At 48.1% G+C, this 12,132-nt stretch overlaps 1 protein-coding gene across 1 annotated transcript in view; it reads right to left on the reverse strand.

The window, feature by feature from the left end:
* Positions 1 to 100: 100 nt before the first annotated feature.
* LOC106584787 (protein phosphatase 1 regulatory subunit 12C) overlaps positions 101 to 12,132 on the reverse strand; it is a 50,639-nt gene continuing 38,607 nt past the window's right edge. The window contains exons 20-22 of the mRNA XM_082968263.1: positions 10,682 to 10,732; positions 10,147 to 10,197; positions 101 to 5,315 (exon numbers count right to left, since the gene is read on the reverse strand). Of these exons, the coding sequence (XP_082824389.1) occupies positions 5,229 to 5,315; positions 10,147 to 10,197; positions 10,682 to 10,732 (189 nt within the window). The 3' untranslated portion in view covers positions 101 to 5,228. The remainder of the gene's footprint in view (positions 5,316 to 10,146; positions 10,198 to 10,681; positions 10,733 to 12,132) is intronic.

Consider the following 12,132-nt stretch of genomic DNA (forward strand, 5'->3'; position numbering starts at 1 on the left):
CATTCCAAAAAATATATATTTACCAATCCCAGATTGTCCCTTTAAAACAGAACACAAGATAGAGACATATGTTCAACAGCAATAGACAGTGGACCAGAGGTATACAAACACATGCTTTATTAGGTGCTGTCATCCATGTAATATTATTAGACCAACATGGTGAAGAAGACTACATGGGATTCATTTCTCAACATGATTATTATTCATTCAAGCCTAATATTACTTATTTATTACACATGTATAATATAATATACATAATCCAACATTGTGGCTCCCTGGCAAAGCGGGAGAGATTGACATCAGACAAATGGAAAAATACGAAAATAATATATTTTATCATATTTTATTATGGTAATAATAATAATAATAATAATAAACAATGCATTGCATATTAGGCTTTTACAGAACAGCAAGTCTATAATATTGTGCAATGACCTTTGACCCTCAGCTCTGCGGTGATACACCTCTCCTCCTGCTATCCCTTCCCTTCCCCTCCCCTCCCCACTTAGAAACCTAAGGAGGGAGTTTAGCACTGGGCCCAATAATCTGTCCTTTCTACCAAAGTGTGCACTTGTTCACTTCCTTTCTTGGGTATCAAAGCAAATTCATGGTGGAACTCCCTGTCCTCTAGTCTAGTCCATACCTCCACCTGTCCTCTAGTCTAGTCCATACCTCCACCTGTCCTCTAGTCTAGTCCATACCCCCACCTGTCCTCTAGTCTAGTCCATACCTCCACCTGTCCTCTAGTCTAGTCCATACCTCCACCTGTCCTCTAGTCTAGTCCATACCCCCACCTGTCCTCTAGTCTAGTCCATACCTTCCACCTGTCCTCTAGTCTAGTCCATACCTCCACCTGTCCTCTAGTCTAGTCCATACCCCTACCTGTCCTCTAGTCTAGTCCATACCTCCACCTGTCCTCTAGTCTAGTCCATACCCCCTACCTGTCCTCTAGTCTAGTCCATACCCCTACCTGTCCTCTAGTCTATACCACTACCTGTCCTCTAGTCTAGTCGATACCTCCAACTGTCCTCTAGTCTAGTCCATACCCTCACCTGTCCTCTAGTCTAGTCCATACCCCCACCTGTCCTCTAGTCTAGTCCATACCTCCACCTATCCAATGCTTTTACATTTGTGAAGGAGTGCACACTTCAGGAGAAAGGACAGATTATTGTGATTGCAGATTTGTGGATGAGGGGAGCTGTTTTGTATAGTATGAATCAGGACGGGGCTTAGCTTGGCCTGGCGCAGATCTGCGATCGCTTAGCTTGGCCTGGCGCAGATCTGCGATCGCTTAGCTTGGCCTGGCGCAGATCTGCGATCGCTTAGCTTGGCCTGGCGCAGATCTGCGATCGCTTAGCTTGAACTGGCGCAGATCTGTGATCGCTTAGCTTGGCGCAGATCTGTGATCACTTAGCTTGGCCTGGCTGGTGGTGAGTAAAGTGCTGTGGTCAACAGACCGCTCTGTCTGTGGTCATTTAAAGGAGCATGGAGTGGGTCTGTGTGTCCCAAATGGCACCCTACTCCCTATGTAGTGCACTAATTTTAACCAGGGCCCATGGCACCCTATTCCCTTTCTAGAGCACTACTTTTAACCAGGGCCTATAGCACCCTATTCCCTATCTAGTGCACTACTTTTAACCATGGCCCTGATGTAGTGCACTACTTTACTGATAGGGTTTCATTTGGGACGTAGCCTCTGTGTGCCACTAAACAAAAACACTAGTGAGGGAAAGAGTGGATCTCTGGTGGGTTCAGAACACTGTAGTGTGTGAGGGGAAGAGTGGATCTGTGGTGGGTTCAAAACACGCATGTGGAATTACACTACCAGATTAAGAGGGTAATGGAGTGGAATGACACTACCAGATTAAGAGGGTAATAGATTGGAATGACACTACCAGATTAACTAGGGTAATGGAGTGGAATGACACTACCAGATTAACTAGAGTCATGGAGTGGAATGACACTACCAGATTAACTAGGGTCATGGAGTGGAATGACACTACCAGATTAAGAGGGTCATGGAGTGGAATGACACTACCAGATTAACTAGGGCCATGGAGTGGAATGACACTACCAGATTAACTAGGGTCATGGAGTGGAATGACACTACCAGATTAAGAGGGTCATGGAGTGGAATGACACTACCAGATTAAGAGGGTCATGGAGTGGAATGACACTACCAGATTAAGAGGGTCATGGAGTGGAATGACACTACCAGATTAAGAGGGTCATGGAGTGGAATGACACTACCAGATTAAGAGGGTCATGGAGTGGAATGACACTACCAGATTAAGAGGGTCATGGAGTGGAATGACACTACCAGATTAAGAGGGTAATCTATTGGATTTCCCCCCAGTTGGTCTTTTAGAGTTTGAAGTCTGAAAGTGACTGAACACAGAAAAGTGAAATGAAAATAATGTGGAAATGTTACTGTAACCAGTTTAACAGTTAAAATATTTCAACCCCAAAAACACAATGGGTTGGTTTTTCCGGACACAGCAGCGGTATTCACAAATGTGGGATGTGCATATCACCCTCCTTCTTTACAGACAAGATCCTGAAATAAAAACCTGGCTGAATGGAGAGAAGAATCTCCATTAGGTTTGGACTAGGCGTTATCTGTGTCCGGGAAAACAGGCCCCCCAACTGTTAAGAAAGGTCATGGTTTCTGTTTAGAGTTTAGGATGTTACACAAAGAAAGCTGTATGGATGTCTATGGTATGGGTCAGGGACTGGACGGAGTCGATGTGAAAGCCTCCATAAGGAGTGTATTTGTGGGGTAGGATAGTTTTGAGTGGGAGGTATGGGTCAGGGACTGGACGGAGTCGATGTGAAAGCCTCCATAAGGAGTGCATTTGTGGGGTAGGATAGTTTTGAGTGGGAGGTATGGGTCAGGGACTAGACAGAGTCGATGTGAAAGCCTCCATAAGGAGTGTATTTGTGGGGTAGGATAGTTTTGAGTGGGAGGTATGGGTCAGGGACTGGACGGAGTTGATGTGAAAGCCTCCATAAGGAGTGTATTTGTGGGGTAGGATAGTTTTGAGTGGGAGGTATGGGTCAGGGACTGGACGGAGTCGATGTGAAAGCCTCCATAAGGAGTGCATTTGTGGGGTAGGATAGTTTTGAGCGGGAGGTATGGGTCAGGGACTGGACGGAGTCGATGTGAAAGCCTCCATAAGGAGTGTATTTGTGGGGTAGGATAGTTTTGAGCGGGAGGTATGGCTCAGGGACTGGACGGAGTCGATGTGAAAGCCTCCATAAGGAGTGTATTTGTGGGGTAGGATAGTTTTGAGTGGGAGGTATGGGTCAGGGACTGGACAGAGTCGATGTGAAAGCCTCCATAAGGAGTGCATTTGTGGGGTAGGATAGTTTTGAGTGGGAGGTATGGCTCAGGGACTGGACGGAGTCGATGTGAAAGCCTCCATAAGGAGTGCATTTGTGGGGTAGGATAGTTTTGAGCGGGAGGTATGGGTCAGGGACTGGACGGAGTCGATGTGAAAGCCTCCATAAGGAGTGTATTTGTGGGGTAGGATAGTTTTGAGTGGGAGGTATGGGTCAGGGACTGGACGGAGTCGATGTGAAAGCCTCCATAAGGAGTGCATTTGTGGGGTAGGATAGTTTTGAGTGGGAGGTATGGGTCAGGGACTAGACAGAGTCGATGTGAAAGCCTCCATAAGGAGTGTATTTGTGGGGTAGGATAGTTTTGAGTGGGAGGTATGGGTCAGGGACTGGACGGAGTTGATGTGAAAGCCTCCATAAGGAGTGTATTTGTGGGGTAGGATAGTTTTGAGTGGGAGGTATGGGTCAGGGACTGGACGGAGTCGATGTGAAAGCCTCCATAAGGAGTGCATTTGTGGGGTAGGATAGTTTTGAGCGGGAGGTATGGGTCAGGGACTGGACGGAGTCGATGTGAAAGCCTCCATAAGGAGTGTATTTGTGGGGTAGGATAGTTTTGAGCGGGAGGTATGGCTCAGGGACTGGACGGAGTCGATGTGAAAGCCTCCATAAGGAGTGTATTTGTGGGGTAGGATAGTTTTGAGTGGGAGGTATGGGTCAGGGACTGGACAGAGTCGATGTGAAAGCCTCCATAAGGAGTGCATTTGTGGGGTAGGATAGTTTTGAGTGGGAGGTATGGCTCAGGGACTGGACGGAGTCGATGTGAAAGCCTCCATAAGGAGTGCATTTGTGGGGTAGGATAGTTTTGAGCGGGAGGTATGGGTCAGGGACTGGACGGAGTCGATGTGAAAGCCTCCATAAGGAGTGTATTTGTGGGGTAGGATAGTTTTGAGCGGGAGGTATGGCTCAGGGACTGGACGGAGTCGATGTGAAAGCCTCCATAAGGAGTGTATTTGTGGGGTAGGATAGTTTTGAGTGGGAGGTATGGGTCAGGGACTGGACAGAGTCGATGTGAAAGCCTCCATAAGGAGTGCATTTGTGGGGTAGGATAGTTTTGAGTGGGAGGTATGGCTCAGGGACTGGACGGAGTCGATGTGAAAGCCTCCATAAGGAGTGCATTTGTGGGGTAGGATAGTTTTGAGCGGGAGGTATGGGTCAGGGACTGGACGGAGTCGATGTGAAAGCCTCCATAAGGAGTGTATTTGTGGGGTAGGATAGTTTTGAGCGGGAGGGACTGAGATCCATAGTTAGTACAATAGCGGAGTGGGTTGGTGGAAAAGGTGGTGTGTGAATGTGGTGGTCACAAAACAAAATAAATTACTAAGTGGGAGAGCTAAGGGACCAAGATGCCTTGGACTGGTGCAATGTGTGTGGATGGCACCTGAAGAAGGAATGTGTGTGGTCATATTAGTATTTCCCCCTTGTGCACATTGTCTATATCCTCGGTTTTGTTTTACATCACAATCCCATGGGCATTTGGCTGTTGTCACGTCTCTTTGCTACTATGCGAGCCGTTGTCATGACCACAGTTGTCATGGCTACCTGCCATGGATACGGTTCTGTCTTCAAAGTGGGCATAAGACACACACAACAAGCCACAGCGATTGGTCAGGACTAAGGAAGAAGAGGCGTCACAATCAAGTCAAGATATGGTGTTGTTTAGAGTACCACATTCTCATACGTCTTCTCTTTTTTGTTTCTTGTCCCCCCCTCTTCTCTCTCTCTCTCTCGCTTTCATTCTTTGGCACTGGTAGGAATGTGAGGTGGGAGGGGTGGCTGGACGGAGGGAGGGAGTGGGCTTCCCTGTTGTCTCTCTCTCTCGTTCTCTCCGTCTATTTGGAGAGCTTACTGATGACTCTGATCAGTGCTCCGTTCTCGTCTTTCAGTCGCTGGTTGTCAGCTCTCAGGTCACCTAGCACCTAGAGGAACAACATTGGTTATTGGGTTGAAAACTGACATTGGATATATCAAAAATGGCGCCCGGTTCCCTATATAGTGCACTACTTTAGACCAGAGCCCTATGGCGCCCTGTTCCCTATATAGTGCACTACTTTAGACCAGAGCCCTATGGCACCCTATTCCTTATATAGTGCACTACTATTAATCCAGGGTCAAAAAGTAGCGCACTACAGTCGTGGCCAAAAGTTTTGAGAATGACACAAATATTAATTTCCACAAAGTTTGCTGCCTCAGTCTCTTTAGATATTGTTGTCAGATGTTACTATGGAATACTGAAGTATAATTACAAGCATTTCATAAGTGTCAAAGGCTTTAATTGACAGTTACATGAAGTTGATGCAAAGAGTCAATATTTGCAGTGTTGAGCCTTCTTTTTCAAGACCTCTGCAATCCACCCTGGCATGCTGTCAATTAACTTCTGGGCCACATCCTGACTGATGGCAGCCCATTCTTGCATAATCAATGCTTGGAGTTTGTCAGAATTTGTGGGTTTTTGTTTGTCCACCCGCCTCTTGAGGATTGACCACAAGTTCTCAATGGGATTAAAGTCTGGGGCGTTTCCTGGCCATGGACCCAAAATATCGATGTTTTGTTCCCCGAGCCACTTAGTTATCACTTTTGCCTTAAGGCAAGATGCTCCATCATGCTGGAAAAGGCATTGTTCGTCACCAAACTGTTTCTGGATGGTTGGGAGAAGTTGCTCTCGGAGGATGTGTTGGTACCATTCTTTATTCATGGCTGTGTTCTTAGGCAAAATTGTGAGTGAGCCCACTCCCTTGGCTGAGAAGCAACCCCACACATGAATGGTCTCAGGATGCTTTACTGTTGGCATGACACAGGACTGATGGTAGCGCTCACCTTGTCTTCTCCGGACAAGCTTTTTTTCCAGATGCCCCAAACAATCGGAAAGGGGATTCATCAGAGAAAATGACTTTACCCCAGTCCTCAGCAGTCCAATCCCTGTACCTTTTGCAGAATATCAGTCTGTCCCTGATGTTTTTCCTGGAGAGGGGTGGCTTCTTTGCTGCCCTTCTTGACACCAGGCCATCCTCCAAAAGTCTTCGCCTCACTCTGCGCGCAGATGTACTCACACCTGCCTGCTGCCATTCCTGAGCAAGCTCTGTACTTGGTGGTGCCCCGATCCCGCAGCTGAATCAACTTTAGGAGATGGTCCTGGCGCTTGCTGGACTTTCTTGGGCGCCCTGAAGCCTTCTTCACAACATTGAACCGCTCTCCTTGAAGTTCTTGATGATCCGATAAATCGTTGATTTAGGTGCAATCTTACTGGCAGCAATATCCTTGCCTGTGAAGACCTTTTTGTGCAAAGCAATGATGACTGCACCTGTTTCCTTGCAAGTAACCATGGTTGACAGAGGAAGAACAATGATTCCAAGCACCACCCTCCTTTTGAAGCTTCCAGTCTGTTATTCAAACTCAATCAGCATGACAGAGTGATCTCCAGCCTTGTCCTCGTCAACACTCACACCTGTGTTAACGAGAGAATCACTGACATGATGTCAGCTGGTCCTTTTGTGGCAGGGCTGAAATGCAGTCGAAATGTTTTTTGGGGATTCAGTTTTGCATGGCAAAGAGGGACTTTGCAATTATTAATATTCTGGAGTATATGCAAATTGCCATCACACAAACTGAGGAACCAGACTTTGTGAAAATTAATATTTGTGTCATTCTCAAAAATTCTCACCCCCATCTGTTTGGCGAGATGAAAATTGACATTGTTACAATTGTTGTGTAAAGAAATACAATCCAATGTACTATAATCAGATGGATCATGGTTTCATTTTCATGCAGCTTAGTTTGGTTACCACCTACTTGAGCTCAGGTATGTCTGCAACAGAAACTGAGAGTTAAGTGAACACGGTAAAAGGTGGTAGGATGTATTAGAGTGTTGGGGAAGGAAGAGAGGAGAACACCCATTGGATAGCAGTACCAGTGATCTCCACCCCCATTGGATAGCAGTACCAGGGATCTCCACCCCCATTGGATAGGAGTACCAGTGATCTCCACCCCCATTGGATAGCAGTACCAGTGATCTCCACCCCCATTGGATAGCAGTACCAGTGATCTCCACCCCCATTGGATAGCAGTACCAGTGATCTCCACCCCCATTGGACAGCAGTACCAGTGATCTCCACCCCCATTGGATAGCAGTACCAGTGATCTCCACCCCCATTGGACAGCAGTACCAGTGATCTCCACCCCCATTGGATAGCAGTACCAGTGATCTCCACCCCCATTGGATAGGAGTACCAGTGATCTCCACCCCCATTGGATAGCAGTACCAGTGATCTCCACCCCCATTGGATAGCAGTACCAGTGATCTCCACCCCCATTGAACAGCAGTACCAGTGATCTCCACCCCCATTGGACAGCAGTACCAGTGATCTCCACCCCCATTGGATAGCAGTACCAGTGATCTCCACCCCCATTGGACAGCAGTACCAGTGATCTCCACCCCCATTGGATAGCAGTACCAGTGATCTCCACCCCCATTGGATAGGAGTACCAGTGATCTCCACCCCCATTGGATAGCAGTACCAGTGATCTCCACCCCCATTGGATAGCAGTACCAGTGATCTCCACCCCCATTGAACAGCAGTACCAGTGATCTCCACCCCCATTGGATAGGAGTACCAGTGATCTCCTCACCGATTTGATAGCAGTTCCAGTGATCTCCACCCCGATTGGATAGGAGTACCAGTGATCTCCACCCCGATTGGACAGCAGTACCAGTGATCTCCACCCCCATTGGATAGCAGTACCAGTGATCTCCACCCCCATTGGATAGGAGTACCAGTGATCTCCACACCGATTGGATAGCAGTACCAGTGACCTCCACCCCGATTGGATAGCAGTACCAGTGACCTCCACCCCCATTGGACAGCAGTACCAGTGATCTCTCACCCCCATTGGATAGCAGTACCAGTGATCTCCACCCCCATTGGATAGCAGTACCAGTGATCTCCACCCCTATTGGATAGCAGTACCAGTGATCTCCACCCCCATTGGATAGCAGTACCAGTGATCTCCACCCCCATTGGATAGCAGTACCAGTGATCTCCACCCCCATTGGATAGCAGTACCAGTGATCTCCACCCCCATTGGATAGCAGTACCAGTGATCTCCACCCCCATTGGATAGCAGTACCAGTGATCTCCACCCCCATTGGATAGCAGTACCAGTGATCTCCACCCCCATTGGATAGCAGTACCAGTGATCTCCACCCCCATTGGATAGCAGTACCAGTGATCTCCACCCCCATTGGATAGCAGTACCAGTGATCTCCACCCCCATTGGATAGCAGTACCAGTGATCTCCACCCCCATTGGATAGCAGTACCAGTGATCTCCACCCCCATTGGATAGCAGTACCAGTGATCTCCACCCCCATTGGATAGCAGTACCAGTGATCTCCACCCCCATTGGATAGCAGTACCAGTGATCTCCACCCCCATTGGATAGCAGTACCAGTGATCTCCACCCCCATTGGATAGCAGTACCAGTGATCTCCACCCCCATTGGATAGCAGTACCAGTGATCTCCACACCCTGGGCCTGTATTCACAAAGCGTCTCAGTAGTAGTAGTGCTGATCAAATTGTTATTACATTTTTTATTTAACTTTTATTTAACTAATGAATAGGAGGGATCCTAGATCAGCACTCTTGTCTAAGAAAAACTTTGAGTCCCAAATGCACACTATTCCCTATTTAGTGAGAGACCCATAGGGCCCATAGGGAGGCCCAATAGGGAGACCCATAGGGAGATCCATAGGGAGGCCCATAGGGAGACCCATAGGGAGGCCCATAGGGAGGCCCAGAGGGAGACCCAGAGGGAGGCCCATAGGGAGACCCATAGGGAGACCCATAGGGAGACCCATAGGGAGACCCATAGGGAGGCCCAGAGGGAGGACCATAGGGAGACCCAGAAGGAGACCCATAGGGAGACCCATAGGGAGACCCATAGGGCGCATAGGGAGGCCCATAGGGAGACCCATAGGGCGCATAGGGAGGCCCATAGGGCCCTGATCAAAAGTAGTGCACTAAACAGGGAATAGGGTGCCATTTGGGATGCACTCTGTGAATATGAGCCCTGATAAATAAGTACCCTGTCCTGAGAACATGTCTTAGTGAAAAGTCAATGGATGATATAGTGGTACTGACTATATACAATACTGGTCTCATCTGGAACAGAGCTGTACAGAGCAGCAAGCTTCCCCCTCCCTCCCTCCCTCCCTGGCCCAGTCTAATGCCTTAGTGTGCATCCCAAATGGCACCATATTCCCTATGTGGTGCACTACTTTTGACCATGGTCCATAGAGCTCTGGTCTAAAGTAGTGCCCTATATAGGGAATAGGGTGACATTTGGACAGCAGGCTCAGTGTACCACATACTGCCACAACACTGGTGATTTGCAGCACAAGCCGTGAAAGAAGCAGCAAGCTGTGATGAGGCAGAGAGTCTGTGTGGAGTAAAACCTGGGTTCAGGCAGAGAGTCTGTGTGGAGTAAAACCTGGGTTCAGGCAGAGAGTCTGTGTGGAGTAAAACCTGGGTTCAGGCAGAGAGTCTGTGTGGAGTAAAACCTGGGTTCAGGCAGAGAGTCTGTGTGGAGTAAAACCTGGGTTCAGGCAGAGAGTCTGTGTGGAGTAAGGACTTTCAGCATTTGCTTTAGCCTGCCTGGAGTGCCAGGTGACCTGGGTTTGGGCCCAACTAAAGTATTTGAAAGATTTTGTATACTATTTGAACCCAGGTGTGATCATGTTCTCTCTCTTTTCACCTTCAACTCCTCCTCCAGCTCAGCCAGACGCCGCTCCAACATCCGTCGCTCCTGATGCGAGAGAGAGACACAGAGGGAGAAGAGAAAAAGAGGGATAGAAGAGAGGAGATGGGGAGAGGAGCGAGAGAGAGGAAGAGAGAGAAAGACAGAGAGAGAGAGAGAGAGAGAGAGAGAGAGAGAGAGAGAGAGAGAGAGAGAGAGAGGATAAGAAGAGAGAGAAAGAGAGAGAGAAGATAAGAGGAGAAAGAGAGAGAGCGAGAGAGAGAGGAAGAGAAAGAGAGAAGAGGAGAAAGAGAGAGAGAGAAAGACAGAGACAGAGAAAGAAAGACAGAGAGAGAGAGAGACAGAGAGAGAGACAGAGAGAGGAGGGTCAGGCAGCAGTAGAGACAGTCAGTCGTGAGGCCAGGCACAGCATCAGCATCAGGTGTTTGACACTAGATAGTGCACTAGTTTCTGTATATATATATATATATATATATATATAACACAACACAAGCCAAGCCACACACGGAAGAGTGGAAGTGGAGAGACCTACCTTCTTCTCTAGCTCTAGCATGGTTGAACAATCACTGAACCGCTCCTGTCTCTGTAGGATCAGACAGACAGACAGACAGACAGACAGACAGACAGACAGACAGACAGACAGACAGACAGACAGACAGACAGACAGACAGACAGACAGACAGACAGACAGACAGACAGACAGACAGACAGACAGACAGACAGAGAGAGAGAGAGAGACAGACAGACAGAGAGACAAGACAAGACAGAGTCATTAAATGTCTACAGTAAGCAGTTTCTCTTGGTCTGAGAGTCTTTAGGTTCCTTTTGGCAAACTCCAAGCAGGCTGTCATGTGCCTTTTACTGAGGAGTGGCTTCCGTCTGGCCACTCTATCATAAAAGGCCTGATTGGTGCAGTGCTGCAGAGATGACTGTCCTTCTGGAAGGTTCTCCCATCTCCACAGAGGAACTCTGGAGCTCCCATTGAGTGGCCATTGGGTTCTTGGTCACCTCCCTGACCACTGCCCTTCTCCCCCGTTTGCTCAGTTTGGGTCTGATTACTTATGTAAATAAGGTATTTCTGCATTTAAAAAAAAAAAAAATTGCAAAAATGTCTAAGAACCTGTTTTTGTTTTGTCATTATGGGGTATTGTGTGTAGATTGATGAGGAAATGTTTTTATATAATCGATTTTATAATAAGGCTGTATGTATCTCACTCCTGATGTACCGTGACAGATCTACGGTACCGTTTATCTCTTCTCCTCCTCCTGCTGTACCCTGACAGATCTACGGTACCGTTTATCTCCCTCCTCCTCCTGCTGTACCCTGACAGATCTACGGTACCGTTTATCTCCCTCCTCCTCCTGCTGTACCCTGACAGATCTACGGTACCGTTTATCTCCCTCCTCCTCCTGCTGTACCGTGACAGATCTACGGTACCGTTTATCTCCCTCCTCCTCCTGCTGCTGTACCGTGACAGATCTACGGTACCGTTTATCTCCCTCCTCCTCCTGCTGTACCGTGACAGATCTACGGTACCGTTTATCTCTTCTCCTCCTCCTGCTGTACCGTGACAGATCTACGGTACCGTTTATCTCCCTCCTCCTCCTGCTGTACCGTGACAGATCTACGGTACCGTTTATCTCCCTCCTCCTCCTCCTGCTGTACCGTGACAGATCTACGGTACCGTTTATCTCTTCTCCTCCTCCTGCTGTACCCTGACAGATCTACAGTACCGTTTATCTCCCTCCTCCTCCTGCTGTACCCTGACAGATCTACGGTACCGTTTATCTCTTCTCCTCCTCCTGCTGTACCCTGACAGATCTACGGTACCGTTTATCTCCCTCCTCCTCCTGCTGTACCGTGACAGATCTACAGTACCGTTTATCTCTTCTCCTCCTCCTCCTGTACCCTGACAGATCTACGGTACCGTTTATCTCCCTCCTCCTCCTGCTGTACCCTGACAGATCTACGGTACCGTTTAT

The sequence above is a fragment of the Salmo salar genome, chromosome 23 (assembly GCF_965601325.2).
Source record: "Salmo salar chromosome 23, fSalSal1, whole genome shotgun sequence".
NCBI classification, from domain to species: domain Eukaryota; kingdom Metazoa; phylum Chordata; class Actinopteri; order Salmoniformes; family Salmonidae; genus Salmo; species Salmo salar.